The 26,150-nt window shown below is 35.8% G+C and overlaps 1 protein-coding gene across 3 annotated transcripts in view; it reads right to left on the reverse strand.

Annotated features, from left to right (window-relative positions):
* LOC150104479 (ATP-binding cassette sub-family C member 8-like) overlaps positions 1 to 26,150 on the reverse strand; it is an 822,612-nt gene that overhangs the window by 586,237 nt on the left and 210,225 nt on the right. For all 3 annotated transcript variants that reach the window (XM_090395659.1, XM_090395657.1, XM_090395658.1), the window contains exon 9: positions 14,044 to 14,206. In XM_090395659.1, coding sequence (XP_090251785.1) covers positions 14,044 to 14,206 — 163 coding nt within the window. The remainder of the gene's footprint in view (positions 1 to 14,043; positions 14,207 to 26,150) is intronic.

Here is a 26,150-nt window from a genome sequence, read left to right on the forward strand (position 1 = left end):
GGGTTGACACTGGGGAGTTCTTTCGCTTGGTTGAACAGCAGGAAGGAGCCATGACAAGGGGCCATCCCTGGAAGTTATGAAAGGAAACTGTGAGAAAGAGGGTGAGGAGTGGTTTCTTTGCATGGAGGGTGGTTGACCTATGGAGTGCATTGCCTGATAGAGTGGTGAGAGCGAGAACGATCAATGAGTTTAAGGAGTAGTATGATAGACTTTGTGTTTCCTAGGAGTGACCTCCCTCGATGAGTCTTGATAGATGTGTTTCTTAGAAAGGACCTCCCACGATGAGTCTTTTGACTCCATGGAGGCCTGAATAATAATAGTAAAGTTTTCAGAGGAGTGAATATAATTCTTCCTTATATTCAGTCAGTTACAAACAAATTTCAAAGTTTCTGTCACCATGATATTAAATTTGCCTTCTACCCCCTTAATAAGATTTCTAATTTCCCTAAGTCTTAAAACCTCCAACACTTAAGAAATCTGGGCATTGACAAGATTGCCTGTAGCTGTGGGTTGTTACACAGGATAGACAGGGAAGTTGGAAGAGATAGACATGTCAGAACATATCAAGAGTGTGGAGACAAAAAATAAATAAAAAATCAGGACTTGCAGCATATACAACAGAAACCAAACATGAAGTACTGTGATAACAAACTGAAATGATCCACATAGATTATAATTTCTACTCAAGAGTGCTTAAGGAATCAGCAGCAATGATAAAATATCCACACAAGTGCAACAAGAAACAAGGCATGATACATCATGTCTAGATCTCATCTCATGCATGCATAATCACATGCACAGTAACATGCATAATGTCATCAACTACCAAGTGTCTATAGAGCATATGTGTGCATTCCACTGTTAGTCTATTTTTTTTTTCAAATATTTATATTGTGATCATTAACTGCTTGTACCTTAATTTTTTAGTTTATTCATTATTATCTCCTGACAATGTGAAACACAACGATTCTATGAAACTAGCTGAGTGTTTGAATAAACATTTTTTACTATCAAGTTATTTCATGTGGTTAAATACTGGCATTACATTTTCATTGTATTCAAACCACAGAAGTCTTCATAAAGAACCTATATTTTTCCTTACTCAAGCTTTCAATCAAAACAGAGATAATATTTGTAAGTAGATAACTGTTTACTTCTTTTTTGTTCTTGATGACTTATAAACTAATCCTTGAAGATGCTGAAAATGGGATGAGTTTATCTAAGATCTTTAGGATGCTAAAGGATTGCTGTCTATAATGCTTTACAAGTTGATTCATTTGAGGTATGTTATTTAATGAGAGAGAGAGAGAGATGCAATGGTCTTGGTTAAGAGGGACTGACATTTTTCATTACCATACTAAAGAATACTTTTAAAGCTCTACCTAATGGCAAACACTTTCCAAAAGGTGCAAATTTGAAGAAATATAAAAATATAATCACTTTTAATTCTGCATAATTATAACAGATAATTGAGCAGATATCAAAACTTTCAGTTTTGAGGGCTACTGAGGCAGTTCTCTATTCTGTAAAGCAGCAATGCATGGAATTTCAGCAGACTGAGCAGAAAAAGAGTGTGCTTAATTTATTATGAATTATATGATCATTCTGGAGGTAGATATTAGCTTCCCAAACAAGATAATTTATTATTAAATTATCAAATGGTGCTTATGTAGCCTTATGGAAACATTCCTTGTACTAAACTGTTCAAGATTCACAGAAAAAGAACATTATAGATTCAGTTCAAGACACAGGCTAAAGGAATTTTTTCTAGGGATTTTTTTTAGGAGTTCTCTAAGAAAAAACACTACTTGCAGGCAAGTAAAGTTTTCTTTCTTTTATTCCAGAAAAGTGATTATTTGTAACCTTCATCTCAGAAAATCAACCACAAAACTAACACTATTTCAAATAACAATATGAGTTTAGAATCATGAGATGGTGGTAGATATTCTGTAATCTTATCCAGATACATTTAAAAGTCATTGAGCTAAAAGCAAAGATTGGCTGCACTAGATTTCAAAAAAAAAAACTAAGAAAAAAAAATTTTTTCTACTTTATTTTGAAGCATATACTAATATATTTGTTATAGGAGTGCAATGAATATCACACACCACAATATGTGCTATGTTTTGACTTTTGTACAGTTCACAAATCCTACTCATTCTCTACAGACAGAACTGTATCAGTGTAATAATAAAGCCAGTAGTAGCCATGTCCACCAGTTGCACTGCATGTGATATTTACATCATATAATTAATAACTTGGGGTGATAAAAATTAAAGTGAATGATAAGTGGAAATTTTATGATGCCATCCTATCAAAGATCCTCAAATCAAATAATTTTGTCTGTCATATATTGGAAGAGTGTTTTCCCATTGATAAAAGAATTCTCCATCTAGCAACTGAATTTTTCCAGTTGTTCCTGGTGGAATATTTGACATTTCCATGACTTCTGATGGTGTTACAATCTCCAGTACCATTAATCATGAGCTGATCATGAGTTCCCAAATGATAATGAATTTAGCACATACTCCCCAAATGATAATGTATTTAGCACATACTTCTCTTTCAGATCTTCACTGGTTAGCACTGCACATGGCAGCATTAAGAAATTGATCATCATTGTTTTGCCAATTTCAAGAAAATTATGCATACTTTGACAGGTTGCTTTATCTGTCATAATTTTTTTAAACAAATTTTGTGATTTTCCTGCTTGAAATATGGTATTCAAGTTTAAGCTATAACATTACACTTGCTAAAGCCTGGAATTCACAAATACAAAGAACCTAATCCAACAAATCCCTATGATTTACAGTATTGTTTTTCATGGTCTTAATAAATTATACATGCAATTATTCTTAAAAAGAAGCCCAAGTTTTGGATTTTGAAAGCATTTTTTTTATTTGATCTTTCCATTTATAAGGCTTGTGCTCAGAAGTAAAGCAAAACTGTAAGGCTTCAGTGAACAAGAACAGCTGGCCGTCTGTTTGCCAATGGATGAAGCTGTTTCGACTTGAGTGGCAAACCAATGGTACAGGGTAAACTGACAACACAACCAGTGCAGATATCATGATATCAGCACTGGTTGTGTTGTCAAGTCATTTGGTTTCTAAGTAAGGCTTTTATACTTCATCGACTTGCATGCAACATTCTACCTGTAGATTCACATTCATAACATTCTACATGATGGGAATTTTGCATCATAGGGTTACAAAACACAAGGAGACTGAAATATTATCAGAGAAGTAACTAAAATTCTGGCTATTAATTTAATACCCGATTATTCCTTTTGCTTCCAAGAGTTGACAGTTTCATGAAATATTTGAGGGCTTGCATGAACAAATAAGACTTTTAATTCACTGAGTCAAAAAAAAAAGTCTCTGGTTACTTTGTGGTATGAAATTTCACAAGGAAAAAAAATGTTATGGTCTTACTTAAGTTTGTATAACACATCAACGACACCCAATTTGTTCATTTAAATTCACACATTTTATTTGAATGAAATATTATTTACAAATTGTATTTACTGAATCTAACATACAGAAAATAAATAAATTGAAAAATACATCAAAGGTTCTTCCCATTGTGGAATTGCTTGTGGAATTGCCATCATGTGGTTTTTGACAATGTGACTCTCATCTGAAAGTTAGTTTTTCATTTGGTGATCATTGGGAATTTATTACTTTAGTAAAATTAAGGGTTACATATTTATTTTTTTGAAACCAATACATATACTTCTGAGAATTATTAAAAGCACAGAATCTTTCGTTATGTTTCCAAAAGCATTTAAAAGTACACGTTATGTTTTCACGTTATGGGCATCCAATTTTATTTAAATCAAGAACAGGCCTCCCTATTAACCTCGTTAATGTTTTTGATTTTTCTCTTCCTTTAGCGAGTAATATTTGATATTTGCATGTTGATTCTATCATCCAATTTCTTAGTTTGTCCAGAGATAGTGAACCAATTTCCCACTTGCTGATGGTTATATTTTATTAACCAAGAATTCTGTTTTTTAACTCTTTCAGGTAATTCTTTCCAACTACAAGGTGATTTTGTCAATGCATATCTTACAAGAATTCCATCAGTAAAAATTTCTTTAGGAAATAAATTTGAATTCTTATTCAAAAGAAATTGGAAATCAATTATCCCAATGATAACTGAAAATTCGTATTTTTCACCCACTGTCGATTTTTCATAATAATCGTTTTCCTTCATTCTTCTTCTTCTTCTTAGATTACTTCATATGGCACCACAAATAAATAGTTATTTATTATTATTAGCTCTGATCGTATAATTTATGTTAACTTTCTGTTAAAAAATTCTAAACAATTAGAACTTTTCACAAAGAAACTTTCACAGATTTTGTGGCTCACCCATTATTTTTACATTACCAACACAAAACACCACAACACAAAACAGCAGCTGCAGTGGATGAACGATTACCTTAAGTCCAAAGTGACTCGACTCTATGGTATTTTCTTATGTTACTGTTTACACTTACCATGCCCTACCCTAACTGTTCCTTCAAAAATGAAACTTTGGCACAGATGACTCAACAACATGTTTTCACATGCTGCTGGATATACTGTTGGTGTGTTTTTATCTTACTTTGTGTGGGGAAAAGTAAAATTTGTATATGTGTTATCTGGAGAGTACAAACATTATTTCTATACCAAACTTTAAGAGTTAAAGTCACGTTTTGGGTTAATTATCTGCTCTCACTCTCTGTAAAACAACCAAATTCTAACAGTTCGGATTTTCGATTACGTGAACAAATTGTTTTCAGATAATTCAATAGGTAGCATTAGACAATTTCTAAAATAATCAATACATGGATTTCAGTTTTCGACACTTTTTTTCACCGTTCCTGGCATTAATTTCATAGCTGCGATTTTATTTAAAAATAATTAAACAGAATTGCCTTAAGATATAAAGTTGTGGATTTAAATATCAAATTGTAATCAGAATAACTGAGTAAAAAATTCACTGTGGAAAAACACAACAACAAAAGCACACATCTTTGTTCATTTAAGTTGACAAATGCATATTTTATTTTGCTGAAATACTATTTACAAGTATATTCACTGAGAAAAATTCAAAACATGCAATTACCAAAAAATATTTCACAATATTTAGTTTAAACTCTTAACATTTTCCAAAGAGTTCAATGAATAAAATTTTTGTTACTCACTGTTTCTTGGTTACATTACATCAAAATAGCTGGTCACACAAAAGAGTTTTTAAATCAGATATCATATTAACCACACTTCTATACATTTGATATTGTGTCAGTCTGGAAATTACTATTATTACTATTATTACGGGCAACTCCAGGGAGTCATTAGACTCATCAAGGGAGGCCCAAATCATATTCATCACAACTATTCGACATTCATACAATATCTATCATACCTCGCCTTAAACTCATTCACTGTCACAGCATCCACCACAGACTCAGGAGGGAGCGCATTCCACTCATTCACCACTCTAAAAGTAAAGAACCCAGCTCTAACACCTTTACTAACCACACTTTTGCCCAGTTTCCATGGATGTCCCCTAGTCCTCCCACAACCAGCCCTGTTCTCAAAAATATCTCAGGAATTAATTTTATAGAAACCCTTCAGTAATTTGAATGTCTCAATCATATCTCCCCTCCTCCGCCTATCAACCAATTTTTGCAACCCACAAATCCTCAACCTGTTCTCATACGGTTCATTCCACAGACCTGCTATCATCTTGGTCACTCACCTCTGGATCCTCTCCTCCCCATCAAGAAGAAACCTAGGTGACCAAATCTGAGCACAGTAGTCTAGATGGGGTCTTATCAAGGCTCGATACAGAGGAACAATAACCTGCTTGTCTCTGCTTGTCAACGTATTCTTCAGCAACCAAGTGATTTGATGAGCTGATTTGGCCACTTTTGCAATGTGGCCCCAAAATTTCAATTCCTTATCCACCAACACTCCTAAATCTCGTGCCACATCAATTTCCTGGAGCACGGTTCCACCAATGCAGTAAACTGCCACCAATCTTTTCACCCCAAAATGCATAACCTTACATTTTGCCACATTAAATTGACATCCATTCTCCTTAGCCCAGACCTCCAATCTATCCAAATCATCCTGCAAAATTTTGACGTCATCTGCATTCACTATTGCCCTCCCCAACTTCGCATCATCCGCAAACAAATGAACTGTTCCTCTCAGATCCTTTCCTATATCATTTATGAACAAATTAAACAGCAGTGGTCCAAGAACAGATCCTTGTGGCACATCACTAGTCACAGGCCGTCTTGTGGACTCTACTCCTGAGTAAACCACTTTCTGATATCTCTCCGTCAACCACCCTCCTATCCATCTCACCAACCCTATGTCCATCCCTATATGCTGCAATTTACTGATTAGAATTCCATGTGGTATCCTGTCAAAGGCCTTAGCAAGGTCCAGTAGAATCACTGTAAACCCATTACCCTTATCCAGTTCAGCCGTCACTGTGTTATAATACGTGAGCAAGTTACTGAGGCATGACCTACCCTTCACAAAACCATGCTGTCCCCGATACAGTATCCCATTTTCTTCTATCCAATCTTGTATTTTCCTCTTGACTATTTTCTCTAAGACCTTGATAATGATTCCTGTTATGCTGATTGGCCGGTAATTTTCAACAGCAGCCTTGGAACCACCTTTGTGCAGCGGAACTATTTTCCCCTCTTTCCACCCCCTTGGGACTGACCCATTCCTGAGGCTCAAATTAAACAAAATGGTCAAGGGCACTGATAATTCTTTGGCCGCTTCACGTACGACACGAGATGGTATACCATCCAATCCCACAGATGTATTGACATTGAGGTTCAGTAATAGACTAGTTACCTCTACTTCATTCATCACAATTCCAGTATAAGCTGTTGGTTCTTCCATTCCTGCAAAGTCACCACCTGGATGATATACTCTTGCAAAGTGCTCGCTCCGTAATTCCACAATATTGACTGATTCGGTTACCTCCCTACCCTAAATGACACCATGCCTCCCTAAACATTCTGTGTATTCTTTTGTCAGCAAATATACACAAACAGTTTTTGTAAAATGTTCATAAATGTCCCAAAATAAAGAATCTTTATCGAATTGGATAAAATCTTGAAAGTCTAATTTTACCATTGATGAAGTTAAATGATTAGCGATAATTTTCCCCATGATACAAATAGATGGTAATTCAGTTTCCAAAAATAGTAAATGATTAACAATGTCGTACATTTAAGGTGAAAATCTCTCAGCTTCTTCACAACTATTAGAAAAAACTTTACTTCCATCAGCTCCTGTATCATCAAGTATTAGTTCCCCATCTTGGCATTTCAGAATATAACACTCACCGAGGTCCATTTCATAGTCAACTCTTCTCTGCAAGTAGCCAAGGATATCAGACCACTTCCTGCGTAACTTTTCCCAAGTGGTCCTGGATAAATACATCATAATGTACGTGTCTTCTAAAATAATAATCGGCTTCCATCCTTTTAGAGCTAGGTGAAGATTTTTGTCTCTTACTATTTTCCTGAAGAAAGAAAATTTCAATGACTTTTGTGGTTCACCTGTTATTTTACCTTTCCTGGATACCAATCACCACAATACAATACAATACAATAGCTGCAGAGGATGAACAAATTGCCGTAACTGCAAAGATACTTGACTCGTTTGTTTTTCCTTATACTACTGTTTACCTGACCCTTAACCCTGACCGTTCGTTCCAAAATGAAACTTTCGCGCAGATGATTCATGAACATGTTTCTACATGCTGTTGGATATGATGTTGATGTGAGATTATCTTACTTTGAGACATCCTAGGGCAAATCTTATCTCTGTGGCTCGAAGGTATTCTATATTATTTGTCCTTATTATGTTAAGTATTTTATCCTCAAAAAGTGTTTTTGATGTTAGACCATGTGACTATTTCTCTCACTTATATGTCCGAAATTGTTGGGATGGGAAAATAAAAAGCATTAGGTGATGGAAGTGAAAAGGTCGTCAAGAGGGTGACATAGGTCTTCCCTGCAATGCACCCCACCTAACCCCATCAACCCCCTATTCTCCCCCCCCCCCTCTGCTCCAGAAGATGTCTGCTCAGCCTAGTGGAGATGAGCGAGCTCATCTTTTGCGGATATCTTTTAGTGATGTCACCTCCAACTGATACTGATAACTTTGGAAGAAAAAAAAAAATAGCATGAGGTGGTGGAAGTGAAAGGATAGTCAAGAGGGTGACAGAGGGCTTCCCTGCAATACTCCCCCTCTCCTCCAGAAAATGTCTGCTCAGCCTCGTGGAGATGAGCGAGCTCATCATTTGGCAATTTGGGATTTAGCCGACCAAATTGTATTCCTATTGGTTAAACCAAAATACAAAATGATAGTACAACATGAAAAAATTTCATTCCGGCTGGGGCATAGCCCGGTTAAACAAGGCCGCCGTTGTTTTCGCAGGGAACCAGGGCAAACAGTAAAAAGTCAGCTACTGGAACAAATCTGAAAACACACCCCAACTCAGCATCACCAGAGTTAAAGATCGGTATTATCAACATAAGAAGCCTGAATGGCAAAGAAATGGAGCTAGGTGAGGAATTAGATAAGTACCAGATCGACATAATAGGGGTGACTGAAACAAAAAAGACAAAACTGGTGAGATCTTTCTGAGCAATAAATACAAAATGTTATATTCGGGCAATGACAATCAAGGAAAAGAAGGAGTAGCCATAGTATTCAACACAAAATACAAGGCTCATCTTCTTGAATGGCAGGCAGTGTCGAGTAGAGTGATTTGGGTAAATATCAGAATGGGGAACTGGACAATGAGACTTATTTGTACCTATGGTCCCACAGAAGGTTCTACTAAGGTAGAAGTGGAGGAATTGTTTGAGGCTCTAGAGAAAATAAGAATTGAAGGAAGTACAGGAAGATGGTTTAATGTTAAATCTGGTGTGAGACAAGGATATACATTATTTATATGGATCACATTATGAAGTGGTATTAAACATGATATCAAAATTGGAGATGTTAATGTCAGCTCTTTGCTTTATGCAGACAATATTATACTTCTAAATAAATCCGCTACAAGTCTGCAAAATTCTCTGAATAAATTGAATAACTATTGTAATAGATATGGTATGAAGGTCAGCAATAAAAAGACAAAGACAATGAAAAAATAGGTAGAATTGTTGAAAATATCAACTGTGTTATGAAGGAGAACCTGTGGAACAAGTAAAACATTTCAGCTACTTAGGCACGATTTTTAGTTATGATGGTAAATTAAATATGGAAATAGACAACAGAATCAACAATGCTGGTATGGTAGGAAGTCAATTGAATAAATTCATATGGAATAAGAGAGAAATTAGTCAGAACACTAAATTAGCTTCAGATCCATAAGTTCAAACCAGTTTTAACTTATGGATCTGAGAGCTTCATCACAAGTAAAACACTTGACCAAAGACTAGAGACCGCAGATATGAGAGTCCTGATAAAGATTAGAGGCGTGAACAGATGGCATCAATGGAAATATCATATTAAAAACGAGAATATTAGGAAAGAACTTGACATTGTCGGCATCCAGGAATGCGTTAGCAGAGCTAATCTCAGGTGGTATGGTCACTTAAACAGAATGGGCGAGGAAAGATTTGCAAAACAAGTGTTCTCTGCCAAGTTGGCAGGAAAACGACCCAGAGACAGACCAAGATATAGGTGGATTGATATGGTAAAAATTGCCTTAGACGACAGAAATATAAGATCTGGTAATGTTGGAGTCTTGACAAGTAATAGACTGATTTGGAGGAAAATTGTAGATAGGAAGGTAGTAATGATGTAAATTTTTCATGTAGTACTATCATATCCTGTATACCCTTTGAGGGTACATGGCAGGAATTTGATGATGATGATGATGATGTAATTCTTTATATACTTCTTTGATTGTGATACCTGAAGATGTTGATCAATTCAACAAAACTAGTAAACTAGTAGTATCTTTTCAAATATATCATGTCATCTTTTAATCTCTAATCTCTTGGTATTAGTCATTAAAGGTTTTTCATATATATATATATATATTAATGTTCATTATTTACTTGGTAGAACTGTATATAAAAAAGGAAATTAAATGACTCTATACCGAGAATGACAAGTTTAATGTTAAGATACAACTAGTTTCGTTGAACACATCAACTTCTTCAGGTATCACAGGCAAAGAATTAAATAAAAAATAACAAAGCATGATAAAATACATTAACAGATCTAGTATAAAACACATAAGTACATTTACATTTAAAAGAGAGGAATGCGTGCTTGAGTTCCAACTGAAGTTGGCTACGTGGGAGAGCTGGCGTGAGTGCGCCAGTATTGGATAGTGGCAACATGTGCATCAGAGATATTAAAGCTAAGGCTATTGTTAATATGAGATGAATCAAGCTATATTTCTCTAGATTCAATTATTTTTCTTTCAAGTTCATCATAGCACACATGGATATTAGAAGTTAGTGGCCAGTCTGCGAGGTGGTGGCAGCCCTCATCAGAGTTGATAGAGAAGAGAACGTGGCTAGAGAGAGCACTGGCTCTTGTTCTGTTGTAGGAAATATCTCTTTGGTGTTCTTCCATGCGTAAAAGGATGGATTTAGCTGTCTGGCCGTAGTATGGTCTGCCACAATCACACAGAATCGTGTAGACTCCTGGATACTGAGTAGGGAGATGTTTCAGTTTAGGTGTACTTAGTATGGAACAAAGTTTAGGAAACGTAGTGAAGCAAGTTCTAATGTTGGATTTCTGGAGCACTGTAGCTAGTTTTGGGGAGAGAGCGCTGATGTATGGTAATGAAATAAAAGCTATTGGTGGAGAAGAATCTTCAGCAGCAGTTGAGCGGCGGACAGAGAGAAATTTATTAATCTTCTTAAGAGAGAATCCATTGTTAACAAAAGACCTTTTGAGAAAATTGAGTTCTTAATCAATTTCTGTTTCATCTGTAAGTAACGATCTGGCTCGATGTGCCAGGGTTGAAATGATACCAAACTTTTGTGGAGGGTAGTGATGGGAAGAAGCATGAAGGTATCTGTCTGTTTGAGTGGGTTTCCTAAAAATGGAGATTTCGATATTTTCAGCACATCAATACTGGCGCACTCACGCCAGCTCTCGCACGTAGTCAACTTCAGTTGGAACTCAAGCACGCATTCCTCTCTTTTAAATGTAAATGTACTTGTGTGTTTTATACTAGATCTGTTAATGTATTTTATCATGTGTCTGTTATTTTTTATTTAATTCTTTGCCTGTGATATCTGAAGAAGTTGATGTATTCAATGAAACTAGTCATATCTTAACATTAAACTTGTCACTCTCGGTATAGAGTCATTTAATTTCCTTATATATATATATACACCAAACTACTTATAAATTAAAAACTACTTATAAAAAGAGGTGAGAACAGAACCAAACCATTTGAAGTAGCAGGCGGTTACTTCAAATAATCTTAGAATGAAGGCTAACCGACAAAATAATGCAAATAAAAAATGTTAGATTTTTACTCTTTGCAAATACCCAACAGTACATGGGACAGCTGAAGACAATCTTCAAAAAAGTGCGTCTAAACTGAATTTAATAATCAAGCAATATAATAAGTCAATGTATCATGACAAAAACACAAACTTTGGCATTAAAAGGAAAAACGGCATCAAACTAAAACAGTAACTTGCAAATAAACAATCAAGTAAATGGAATAATAAAACTTTAAGATCCGCAGTACTTACCAAGAGGACAGATATATAATAATATATCTGTCCTCTTGGTAAGAATGTAATAAGATATAATATAATAAGGATGTATAATATTTCATCAAACCAACATTATTAGATGGCAGTGAAACATTGACAATGATAATAAAAGAGTCAACGTAACAGAAGTGAAATATATGGAAACAATAGAAAAATACAGAATCAAATCGAAGAGAATGAATGGCACAGCACAGAATACTCATTAAGATGATGAACTAACAACCAAAAGGTTCGTAGAAATGAAAGGCAGACTTGAGAAACACTGGGATAAGACCGAAACAGGCCACCTTACCGAGATTCCTTAAAGTAGGAAGAAGAAAAATCATTAATGCGGAAGAATATATCTTTCCCCCCCCATGTACAAACTGATCTTATTTTCATGATCTGCATATCACGACCACTGCTCTCTCTCTCTCTCTCTCTCGTGTGTAACACTGTTTTTAAGCTGTCTACTGAATATTCCACAATGCTCATATAACTGATCGAAATTCAGTCTTTCTCATCCATTTCCGCTACAATCAAAGGTTTTGGTTTTCGTATGAGCAGGATACCCCTCCACCTCAACGAAGAGTGCATTGGTGCAATTTAAACAGCTCTTTTGTGATGCCGTTTTGACGTGTGAATTTCTGAAGAGAATTTATATTCTGTAAACTACTAGCGATTATTTTTTACACATGATTTTTTCGATTAAGTTGTTAAACCAGTTATAGCAATTGATTTTACGTTGCAACCTGTAACAGGTCTGTAACTCTTAACTTCTTGTTGTCCTGCAATCCCCATTTTGATCCAATTGCCAAGGAACCATCGACCACGTCAGCAGAAGCAACTGAATTCGAAACATGACTGAAAACAATTCACTGAAGATCTGAAGTAGACAAGGAGGTCTGATTACAAAGAAACAAAACTATTCATTTTAGTTCACCAGGCTGAATTTCTTAGAAATTCATACGTTACCGAAGATATAATCGCATATTTTATCGCCTTCAGACAATACTAGTAGAGAAGGAATATATGGGATATGCCCCCTTGCAAACAGAAAAGGCAATAACTTAAGATTCGCCTGCTTTCCAAATTTTGTCGGAATCAAGTTAAGTCTACAAGTCGTGGAGAAGCAGATGAGAAAAAAAGAAAGAAATTTCGGTTGATTATTCCATATCGAAATCATTGATCTATTAAAAAGAATTAAACTTTAATTTAATAGCTACCATGTCTTGTTGAGTCTCTATGCTGATTAGAAGTGGTAAGCATCTCGGTACTGAAATGATAGGGTTGAAATGTAGGGCGCAGCATTCTCACACACACCGCCGCTGAATTAGAAGCCTTTGCAAAGTTCTATGTAAACATCACTTACGTAGCATAGGTGCAAAATATTTGGTCACATGCATCACCACGTGTTCTACACAACTATTTAATAATGCCGATGGTTGGTAATCAAAAGCCTACTTTCGTTAAAGGCTAAACATGGGCCCGAATATGCTCATGTCGAATTTCGTAACTTTATCATATTTCGAATATATTTTGTGGTGGTCACTCAGCAGTTTCTTTCACTGATTAAGAGGCAACAAAACGCAATCTAAGATCCCGAAAATTCGTTTTTATTAGTGCTATTGATTAAGGATTTCTTAAGCTTGATTAGATACCTGTCTCTTTAAGAAGTATTGGTTTTCATCGCAGACCACTTGGAACCCCAAGGGAGGGGAATACTCTGATATATAATGGATCGCATACTTGAAAGTTGCATTTTTCCCAAAGTGAACTTTTTTTCTTTTTGCCAGTTGGCTATAACGTGATGAAGAATATTTATTATCCCTTCTATTAATAGTGTTTTGTTCTCAGTTGGTGTTAATTAGGCCTTTTGAGAGCTTTTCGTCTGCAGTTATAAGAAACTATTCAGAGTAATTTCAAGTTATTTTCAAATAAAAGTACAGATTCTTGTAGTACTTTATTATTGCTGGTCTGTGCTGCTTAATTCCATATATATGCATGAATTGTTCCCCAATTCTCTGTTGCACAACAGATAGCTGAAGCCATTTGACTGAGGTTGAAAGCATAACATTGACAAAAATTCGCCCTTCTGGCTTTTGTTTTGGTCACATGACTGATATTTTTTACTAATATTTGGTTAGAAGTAAATATTTTTGCCATACTTTATAAGTGAGCAAAATTACAGATGAGGCTTGCATGTTATAACTACAAAATAATGATATCAATAATAACAATATTAAGAAAAAAACAAACTCAACATGAATTCTTACTGTTGAGAGCAATATAAATAGCATCACTGTGCAGCATTTTTACTTCCTTTTCTCGAATATCTTGAACAAAATTGGCAAAAACAGATTCCCAACCATACAATTTCAATAATTTAATCCCCTGTAATACTTCACTTGTTTTCTTTAGTCTTGCATCTGCTATTTTCTATATGAAGAAAATATAAAAGAAAATATATAAATAAAAAAGATAAAAGAAACTAAATATATGTGAACTTCACAGATTTCTTATAATAAATAGTTTTATTATATTTAAAATGATATTAAACTCAATAATGGTATGTATAAAATAGAAATAACAACAAAGGACACCCAAATTTTATGACAATACCACACCTAAATTCTTCAAAGGTCTGGTTTATTGTCCGGATGCACTCACCTTCTGGAAGTGAAACATTTTTATAATGTGCTGGATCCCATGAACCCATTCAATTGTGCTGATCTCAATGGCTTTAACATACCATCTCCCCCCACCCCACCCAGTTTAAATCTCAACACATTCCTTTATTCAATATTTACATTTTGATTTAGAATGATGAGATCATGTTATTTTATTGAAGCGGCTGTTTTCTTAGAAAGATTAACCAGGTTTGACTCATTGACTTTTTATTCACTAAAATCGAATGTTTCTCTGGCATGCATATGTAATATCCCCCTTTTATATGTTTAATATATTTCTTTATTAATTCTTTACTTTACTCTACGAGTCATTTATTTCTGATACCGGGAGAACTCTGGAAAATTTATTTAGCGTTAATGACTGCAGAACCAGGATTCTCCTTGTGGTATTAGATATATTCAAAAACTTCCAGTGGAGTTTACTCTGAGATTATCCTAAAGCTTAATTAACAATCGTGGCTAATATTTAATACTTCCGCTCACAGGTCAGTTATTTTTTTCGAAACAGTGCATTGAATAAAGATCAGGCGGTACACTTCTTTACAAAACAAACATGTTTATTTAAACTAAAAGGCAATTATACAAGATCACACGATATAAAGGGTTTCCTCTTAACTCTACTCTAAACATATAATTTTAGCAATTTAACATTTGTATACACACTGAGTCATGCAATATTTTAACGCTCAAAGAAAACTGTCAGCCCTTCTCAATACTAAGATTATCATGCTCTAAAAATTTTTTATAACAAGTATCTTCAACTATATTTGTATACAATTAATTCTTAGATTTACTTTCCAGTCCAGAACAATGAACTATATTAAGCACAAAAAATGTCCCGTAGACTCTCAGTCAATTTCCCATCTCTTAAATGAACACAACGAAATGCACTCACATATCTTCGTTAAACACACAACTGTATACCCATTCCTAGTTTCTTTGCAGGTTCCATTGATTGCCTATCCTTTTCAGGCTAAGTTACGAAAAAGGAAGAGAGAACTTCGGATCCAGTCATCTTGCTATGTGTCGTGTTCGTTGGCTGGTTTGAAGTAAGGAAAGGTCACCGTGGGCACCGTGAAGCCATCGAAGGAGCAAGAAAAGACACACCAGCATGCCTTGCCAGTGAGAGAGCCTGAAACAATCACTGGATGTTGAACGCCTTCGGCTGACTCGGAAACGTGGGTGAAATGTATTTTGAGCCCCGGGAGTCATCTATGTGAGACGACAATAAAGACCGGACCCCTATACGGAAGTTAAAGGGTCCAGTCTTTATTGTCATCTCACGTAGATGACACCTGGGGCTCAAAGCACATTTCACCAACATTTCTGAGTTGGCCAAAGGCATTCCGTCTTTTCTTGCTCCTTCAATGGCTTCACGGCAACCTTTCCCTACTTCAAACGGGCCGACGAACACGACGCACATAAAGATGACTAGACCCGAAGTTCTCTCTTCCTTTTTCGTAACTTAGATGACCTCCTATATACGATTCCTCCGGTCTCTGGACTAAGGGTCAAGGCCCCCGAACATTCCAGCACAAAAACGGTCTCGACCTTCAATGTTAATGTTCACTTCTAGCTCTCACCGAACACACACACACATAATCTTGTTTACAAAAAGCGGAACTACTTAAGATCTAAACCGCCTTTTATAATACTGTCCTTGAAGCTTGCATCTGGCTGACTCCGAGCACAATTAAAAACACACTTACTTTGTATACAATTCCTACATCAATACTGTGCCGATTTCAATGGTTTTTGCCCTTGAATCTTACAACTTAAACATTTACTTGATATTTACAGTTTTTTGCACAACTTGTATGTTACTTTCCTTAGAGTTAGCTACATGGGTTTTCACAATAATAAACATTGTTAATACAGAAATATTAATATTGCTTACAAGTTTTGAACTCTGTAAAAGTCGATGCAAAGAAGAGGAAAAATCCTACTGCATCGAACTTTACACATGTTCAGTCACTTAAACAGAATGCTAATCAGTTGCACAGAGTGATGTATATTTTGTGTTCTGATTTGCTGTGATGTCTCACCAATATTTCACCACATTATTCACTCATTTTGTGGCTTGCTAGAATGAAAGAGACAACTAAAATTAATTCAACTAATTTAACTTTCAATATTTCACCTTTTTGAAATAGAACATGAAATGTACGTAGAAACTACATGAACGGAATAAGCAAACAAAGCCTGAACTCTTGAGTTCAAGTGGCACCCTAAGAGAATCTTGAAGGTAATCATGGCTGAAGGGTTTGTAAAATTGCTAAGTTGCAACCAAAAGCTCCCCCTCCCTTTCTTCTGGAGGAGATGAACATGGCAATTAAGATAGAGATTAGGAGGAGAATTGTAGACATTGTCTCCCAAAGATGTAGGAGAATGAGAGAACTATATTTATTGATGCTACCCACCTTCCCAGTCTGCTACGTACAACAAGATTCACCCTTTCATCTACCTCAAAAAAATAAATTTCTTCAAACTAAACCATTTGAAGATACACATCTTATCTGCTCCAATTCCCAAGCTCTCAACAAAAACTGAACACCATCCAATGCATCATACTACAGAATAACTATAGAACACATATCCCACAGTAAATAACTTTTTTTTTTTTTATTATGTAAATATTTTGTCTTATATATATCATAAGACATTGTAAAAATAATCATATTAAAAATTCTGAATATTTTTACATATTAATTATGCTTGTTAGTTTTGTTTTCATACACACAGTGTCTGCACTTGTGATGTGTTCGTCATGAAAATGTTATATTAGAAGTAACATGTAAAGAAGTAAAAAAAATTTTGATGTACTTACTAAACTGAATATTTGTGTTACTTATAAGAAAGTTTGTTGTGGTTTAAAAATGTTGAATTTTGTGTTTTGTGAAAGACTTTCTCTTAGCGCAAATGGATACAGCGAATCAGCCATTTTATTGCAGTGCGTAGTTTCTGACTTTTGTGGAGTGCGCATGCTCCCGGAGAGGATTTGATGTGTGATTGACAGCTGACAAGGAAAGCGTTGCGTATCCAAGTAACGGTTGTAAACAAGAGAGCGTTTGGAAGTTTTTAGAACACTGGCCGGTAAATATTCAAGTTGAAAGGAACTTGATTTTTTTTGTGTGTGGCAGTCGGAAGAAATTTTATAGTGTATTCCGAAAAAGGAATAGTGGAAATAATAGGTTTCAAGGAGGAATAAGTAATGAATAAAAGGAAATCTTGAAACTGTAAGTTTTTTTTTAAAGTGGAAAAAGTTAAGACTGTCATTTAGTATTGTGAATGAAAGAAGAACTTGTTGCTTACATTCTAAAGTGAATGTTTTTCTTAGAGAAAATATTGATAAGAAGTTCTATAAGTATTAAGGATGCTTGAAAGTGAATGTTTAGAAAATATATTGATTAAGAAGATTTATAGGTATTAAGGATGCATGATCTGATGAGTATTGCTACTAAAAGGAACAAGATTTAGTCAAGAAGACTTTTATGTGTGTTACATTGATTGATGAAAAGGATCCTGAAAATGAAGTACAGAGCTGTATAACTTCTGGAAAAGAGCCTTAATAGAAAGAGAAAAAGACTATGAACATTTTTTTGTGATTGTGAAAGAAAAAGTGTTTAGTCTTAAGAGTAAGTTTATATTTTTAAATAAGGCCTTGGATCCATATAATCTGTAGTTATAGTTATGTATTACTGCTAGAAGTGTATATATATTGTTTTAGTTTTATTAAATGTGTTTATTTTGTACTTGGTTTTGAGTCAATGATTAGTTGGATTCTGAAAGAGGTAGTTAAAGTCATTGCACCAATTGGAGTGAACTTTTGTGCAATACAATAACATATAGGGACACTCGGAGTCAAAATAAAAATAATTGTTAGTAAAAGAGATTTATATAATAAATCACTTCATAAGTATATAGTATAATTATTAACAAAGGCACAGCCAGTAGACTAAATAGTTAATATACTATATAAATATAAAAAAAAAGAGGGAATATAATATACAATAATCTTTAAAATATAAAAAATAACAATATAAAATTCAATCATCAGTACAATTATTGAACAACAATAGGAATTTAATTCAAAAAACAGTAGCGCACATTCTTAAATTGGAATCCCTCTACCATTTACATAATATTTACATAATAAAAAAGTTATTTACTGTGGCATACGTGTTATTCTATAGTTATGGATACTCCACAGGTTTCATTATATAAGAAATACTACAGAAACTTCCTTGAGAATACAACTCAAGGAAGGTTAAACGCATCCTGGACATATACAAGCCAAAACCCCAAGAACCCTGAATCCGTACAGCTAGTCCCTATTGTATACACCACAGTCATCTCATTGCAAAAATCCTGGACAGATATATATTAGTCCCCGCATTCTTCTCTATCAACAAAATCTCCTCTTGATTACCATCTAGAAAATATAAATATCCCCCCCCCCCTGCCTCCTTGGTGTTTACCAAGCTCAGTGTTAATGTCTCCACTCGTACTTTGGACAAACTGGACATTTCATCAAAAAACGACTTCAAGAGCACCTATCTTATATCAACAATAATAAACATGAAAAATCTGGGCTTGCTAAGCATGAAGTGGACACTAATCACAAAATTTTCATCCAATAATTTTATATTGGTACCAGGTTAGGTTTGAGTGGTATTTAAAGAGTGTGCTGAAGCAATTCATGGCCCAAACTTAAATTGGAATGACTGCTTATCCATTATAAGATTTGGGAAAGTATCACCTGCATAAAAGATAATGACAAATAACAGCCTGCTCCCACACTAAAAAAAAGAGCCTGCTCTTTTTTTTTTCTTTTAATATAATGATATGACATTCGATCATTTTATTAATCTAAATTTTGCTAATTTTTGTCTTTCAAATCATTTTAATTTTAGCTTCAATTGTAATCTCATTTAATTTTGTAACCATCCATATGTTGACATTCTGGCACGTGGCTCAGCTATGTAAACAGGATTAACATTTTCTTTTTTTTCTAGTTTTTGCCTTGTGATTATGATGATGCCCTGATGATGGCCATTAATTCCTGGCTCAAATATTTATTTATTTATTCTTAGGGCAAAAGGAATACAGAACAGCTATAGATCAATGTCCAGTCTGGAAAGCCAATCCAAGGCCTCATCCATTACCTTATGGATATCCTGTAGGCCACCACCGTGAAATTGGTGCCTTAGGCAGTCATTCACAATAAGAGCAATCATCTGAGCCACAGGAGAACAATTGCAATAAGGGGTCTAACAGCCTCCATTTACGTAGTAGGTAGCCACATCTGCCCTGGTTAGTTCTGATCCTGTTGACTGATGACCAAATCTTCCTAGGAAGAGCAAAACCAGGCTGCAGAGCACAGGGATCTTCTACCAGGAAGTCGTTTGTTGGGAGATTGTTGGACCAGTATTTTCTCTACATGCCAGGTGTTGATGGCAGGGCAGCTGAAGAAAATTTGTCCATGGACCACAAAGGCTTCCTAGATTTTAGGTGAAGCCTAGGTGGATTTATGAGAATCTGGTGCAGGGGCAGGACTAGGTTGCTCACTGCTTTATTAAATTCTATAATTGAGGCTTGTCTTCTCCGTATGTTTGGTGGAGCAATATTAGATAGGACAGGCAGCCAGGGGAGAGAGGCATTTCTCACTGTCCCACTAATTATGCGCATGGTAGAGTTTAGCTGGGTGTCTATAATGTTAGTGTGTGCACTTCTTTCCCAGACAGGGGCACAATATTCTGCTGCAGAGAATGCTAGGGCTAGTGCAGACGACCTTAGGACTTCTGCACCACAACCCCAGGTTGTTCCAGCAAACCTTGAAATGATATTGTTTCTTGTTTTAATTTTGTTAGACAGGTTGGTGATGTGCCTTTTATAAGTTAGGCTTCTGTCCAGGCCCACTCCAAGGTATTTCAGGTGAGGCTAGTGTTCTACCATTTTTACACAGAAAGAAAGGTTGAGGTGTCGATTTGCCTCTCCATTGTTCAGGTGAAATACTGTGGACACAGTTTTTGTTGGATTTGGCTTCAAGTACCACTGCTTGAAGTACTCCTCCAGGATGTTCCTGGAATCAACCTTGAACTCTGTGTTCAAGGTTGATTCCAGGTTGGCAAAGGAGGTAGATTGATGTAGGATCGCTAGGTCATCAGTGTACATATGCTTGCTTGAACTAGTATGTGGTAAGTTGTACACGTAGATGTTAAAAAGTAAAGGGGATAACACAGAGTCCTGAGGGAGACCATTGTGGAGGAATCTGGGCCTGCTCTTTTTTCTGCCAATATGGACCCGGATCTTTCTGTTGGAGAGAATGAATTCAAAAAGCTGGAAAGTTTTTTGCACCTTATAATATTTCCTAGCTTTAGGAGGAGGCCCCTGATCCAGACTGTGTCATAAGCTGATGTTAGGTCAATGAAAGTGACTCCAGATTTAAGTTTCTTCTGGAAGCCTGCTTCAATCTGTGTTATCAGGGCTAGGACCTGGTCACAGCAACTTCTTCCTGTCCTGAAGCTAGCTTGTTCAGTCAGGAGTGCTCTTTCGATGAGTGGTGAAATTCTTTTAAGAAGAATTCTTTCAAAGAGCTTAAAGGTGGAGTAAAGCAAGGAGATAGGTCATAGATTTTTGACATCATTTGGATCTTTCCCTGGTTTGGGCACGGCAATTATTTTGGCTTCCTGCCACAGATTTGGTAGTTTACCAGTCGTTATAATTTCAGAGAAAAGGGTGGCCAGACATGTGTGGCCTTGATGACCGAAATGTTTTAGAAACTCAGGGAGGATACCATCCACTCCTGCAACCTTGCCATTCTTGGTGAGTTTTAAGGCTATCTCTATCTCTTCCTGAGATACTGGGTGTACAAGTTTGGGAAGCTTGGTAGGGCAGAACATTAGACAAATTCTGTCTTCAGAATTTGTCTAATGGAAGATTGCACAGTAATTTTCCTGATAGAGCTGGGACGTATCTTGGAGGTTTTCAATAAATGATTAGCCATTTGATCAGGAGTTATCTCTGTTGTTTTGTGTGTTGTTCATTCTGCCCTGCCTAATTTTCTCAGAAGTGATCAGAAGATTTCACCACATCTAGTCTTTTCCGGCTAGATGTGGGGAAATCGAGTTCATGGATGGTTGAGGTCCATCTTTCCTTTCTGTTTTTATCTGCAATATTTGCAATAATAATTCTTGTGGTTGTCTAATAATATGTGTGTCTAATAATTTTAACTATGTCACAAGCGCCATTAAAAAAATCATACTATCACTGAGGAACTGAGACTCAAATCGCTTAGCATTTGTTGACACTTGTCTTTGGCTATGCAGAAAAATCCAGCACCCAATGATATATTTATTAAGTTGTGAGTTCTGTTATGTGTTCCAGGTTTTGAGTATGTTTCTCTATCCAGACCATATTAGTTTATTTGGATGATACTGGAACTTTTTTTTATTATTATTATTAATCCCAATATGAGAAGATGCAAGATCTATAGCATATCCATGCCATGTAGGGCAAATAAGAAGAAAGCAGGAACATGCTGATATATTATTTTCAAGAACTGCAGATTACATCCCTCTGAAAAACAGAATAAGCCAGGTTCAAAGAATGGAAGTAGATGGAATGAAGGAGGAGGATAAGTTGGTTTGGTAGGATTGAAGCTGGACAGGTGAATACATACTAACCAGCAGCTACTCAAGTATTAACAGGTTTAAGGGAAAATGGTGGAATGCAGGTTAAGCACAACAGCATCCATGTTGCAATAATGATATAAACAGAACATCTGCAAGATGGCAACTATAGTGTTTATGAAAGAAGGAATTCATTAAAATTTGAACAGTAGTAGCATCAAGCATTTTTAGGTGCACTCATTCCAAATGTGAGAATAATATTCAAAGGCAGGTCAAAGTTGTGATTTACACAGTATAAGAAGTTGTACAAGTGAGAAGCAGTATCTTAAACAGAAAAAGACACCTATGTTTGTTTGTTTTAAGAAGTTAGGAGTAGCGTGATCTTTCTTAGATGAAATAAGAGAAATTTAATGAATATTTTTTAGTTATCTATTTATTTAGTTGTGTCAAAAGTATATTTGCATTCGTTTGAAGCCTGCAAGCTGCCTAGAACCTGGCTTTCATAATCTTAATTTTATTAGGGTAAGATTGTTATGCCTATGAAATATATTTTGTTTATAAATTGTATATGTTCTTCTGACATTTGCTTGTTTTGGGTGATGAAAAACTCAAGTTTCCAGGAGGAAAACATCCTACCACTTTTGTGTGAGACCTCCCAAGTCATTTTCAGTTGAAAGCACTTATAGAAGGTCTTGCATCTAGAAAGGATTCAAAAGCTGGTCTTTCCAACCAAAACATATCATCAACATCTGAGGTACAAATACTATTTAGTTTAGCAAAACAAACAGAGCATCTGTGAACATCCTGAAGTATACCAGTTCAGGAAATAATATGATCTATAACTCTCACTATAGCAAACTCATGGGGAACACATGGTTTCACTATAGCAAAACTAGAAAGTTTGCTATAGTGAATTTTTGTTTGCAACAGCATTGCACCTATCAAGCTATGATTGGGACTTCTGAATAGTTTGTTACAGGGAGCAAGAAAACTTGCTCACTATAGCAAACTATTAATTTACTGTATGAGTATCTAACATAATTTTTAAGTGTTTCGATATATGTTTCAGACAAGCAGCAGATTAATGGAGTTAATCAGAATTATATAATTATTCATATTAATAAAGAATGTTCACTCTTTAACAAATCCATGCTGATAACCACAGAGAATACTGCTGTTATCAACCCACTTCTGTATCCTACTTCTCATCAATCTCTCTCTCTCTCTCTCTCTCTCTCTAGTACCTTCACCAAGAGATGTTGGGAAGAATCCAGATGTGATTGTCAAATATAATTAATTGTCTCTGGGATGTTGAATATGAAGAGAGATTGAGAAGATGCAATTTACAGAAGCTAGTGGACAGGAGGAAGAAGGATAATATGACAGAGATGTACCAGTTGGTAAGGGTAACATTATAAGATTAATGTTGAAAAGGTTTTTCATATCAGATGTGTCCAGAAAGTATATGGGAGAGGGATCGCACTTGCATGGTAGCATAAACTGACTCATTAGCTAGCTATTCATGGTGTTCCCCCCCACCCCCGGAACACAATAGTGCTGCAAAAATTTGCCAATGACTCAGTAAGGTTTACGGGCAGTACGGTGACAGATGGTTTAGTGAAAAGAGTGAACAGAAAAATTTGTGAGAATTGTTTCACTATTATGGAACTTTCCTTTGAGTTCCCTGAAGTTTCTAAGTCATTCATGGAACTGTGACAGAAAAGATGGGGTGTAAGAAATTGTGTGCCAGATTGATCCCAAAAATGTTGACCAATATGCAAAATAGCAATGAGTGGAATCAGTTCAAAATTTTTTTCATATCATATCTGGTGACGAAACATGGATTTCATGCACAAATGTCAAATCAAAACAACAATCAATGCAGTTGCGCCGTTCATTAAGATGATGAATAGTGTAAATCTGACTCCAAAAGCAAAAATATTCAAACAGGCACTGTCAGTCAAACAGATGCTGACCACTGTCTTCTATGTCTGAAAAGTAATCTTGTTTGTTGATTTTCTTCAGTGAGGAATCACAATTAATTTTCATATTCACTTTTGCCACCACATCATCTGTCACCACACTTGGCTGGCCACTGCGCTCTTGTTTGTTAACACTGCTGCACCCTTCTTTAAACAAATGACACCATTGCCTAACCTTACTGTCACTCCTTATGTTAGGACAGCAAACCTTATACAGTTGTCAGTGATTTTCTGCAGGACTATTGTTTTCTGTCACCAAAATATGTATCACACCACAAACCTTGCAACTAGCAGGGATTTTTTTTTTCACAGTATTGTTATCTATTCATATAATAGAACAAATGATAATGACACAAAAGTAAAATGGTCAACAGCTAGCTAATGAGTCACTCTATGCTACAATGCATGCATGACCCCTCTCCCATACATTATTTGATGGTAAATTCTGAATGGACCTTACTTTCTGGATGCACCTTATAAAATGATGGGAAATAGGAGCAGAACAAGAGGTCATCCTTGCAAGCTGTATGGGGGGGGGGAGCAAGTGAGTGAGAAGTAGGATTTTTGCATGCAGAGTTGTGAATGATTGGAATGCATTGCCAGAGAGTGTGGTGTCTGCAGAGAATTTGAATGTGTTTATTGAATGGTATGATGATGTATATGACAAAGGACCTTCTAGATTAGTCTTTGCCTCCATGGGATCTTAGGATAATAATAACAGTAACATAGGGAGAATATTAGGCATATGTTTAGCAAAAAAAATGAATTTATTATTACTATTATGGTCTACTCCTGGAGTCCTTAGTCTCATCAAGGAAGGCTGTAAATATCATGCCAAGCACTATCCAACATCAGTATCTATTATACTTTGCTTTGAACTCATTCACAGTCATAACATCCACAACAGAATCTGGCAACCTATTCCACTCACATACCATTACTCGAGCAAAAAATCTACTCCTGACACCCCTGATAACTCTTGTTCTTGCTCGGTTTCCAAAGATGGCCCCTAGTTCTCCCACCATAACTCGATCTGTTCTGAAAATTTTTCCTCTGTATTAATCTTGTAAAAACCCTTCAGTAATTTGTATGCCTCAATCCTCATCCTCAACTTAACTGGCGATAAGTGCAGTTTGAGAGAGGACATGAGAGGGTTGTTGGAAGAGGTGAGAGTGAAGAGTGAGAAGTGAAAATTCGGTATTTTACCTCACTATGATAAAAATGAATTAAGAAGGGCTATGATGGCAAACTAAATGCTGAAAAACCTTGGAGAGAATGCAGTCAACTGGATACATGATTTATGTAACAAAATCTGAAAGACTGGATGATGGCTAAATGACTGCACCAGTTCCACAATTATCCCAATCTACAAAAAAGGCAATCACAACAACTGTGAAAACTACCACACCATTGCCCTTATCTCATATACCAGCAAGATTTTACTACACATTATTAAGGAGAGATTACAAAGTTTTATAGACCATTAGATCTCATAAGAACAAGCAGGATTCAGAAAAAGTCAAGGGAATAGAGATCATATATCTAACATCAGACAAATAATCAAAAAAGCAAGGGAATTCAACTTAAGCCTTTATCTATACTTGACAGATTACCCCAAGGCCTTTGACTGAATGAGGTGGGATATCTTATGGGATATCATGCAAGAATCAGGAATACCAAACCATCTAAGAACTCTTATTTATTATTACTTACTCTTACTCTATTATAAGTAATATAATAAGGGACTTTGTGGCATGCAGTGCTTGCGGCATGTATGCAGCTCGGGAGTTGGATATGTGGCTGGTGAGAGAGGAGAGGAGTGCGTATGTGCACAAAATGCAGGCAGTGGGAGGAAATAAATGAATTAGATATATTGATAATTGACCTAGTTGCTCCAGGAATGGGAAATGAATATCGGAAGACAAGTAGGGTGATAGGAGAGAATGAAGAAAAAAAATATGAACGAGAAAATAATAGTTGATAATATGGAAGGTGTGAGTGACTGTGAATGTTTCAGAGATAGTTTTGTTTGGGAGAATGAATTTCGACTAAGAGTGACTGACTTGCAGAGAGATAGATG

This window comes from Typopeltis vanoorti, chromosome 7 (genome assembly GCF_054136105.1).
Source record: "Typopeltis vanoorti isolate ZY-2024b chromosome 7, IOZ_Tvanoo_1.0, whole genome shotgun sequence".
Lineage (NCBI taxonomy): Eukaryota > Metazoa > Arthropoda > Arachnida > Uropygi > Thelyphonidae > Typopeltis > Typopeltis vanoorti.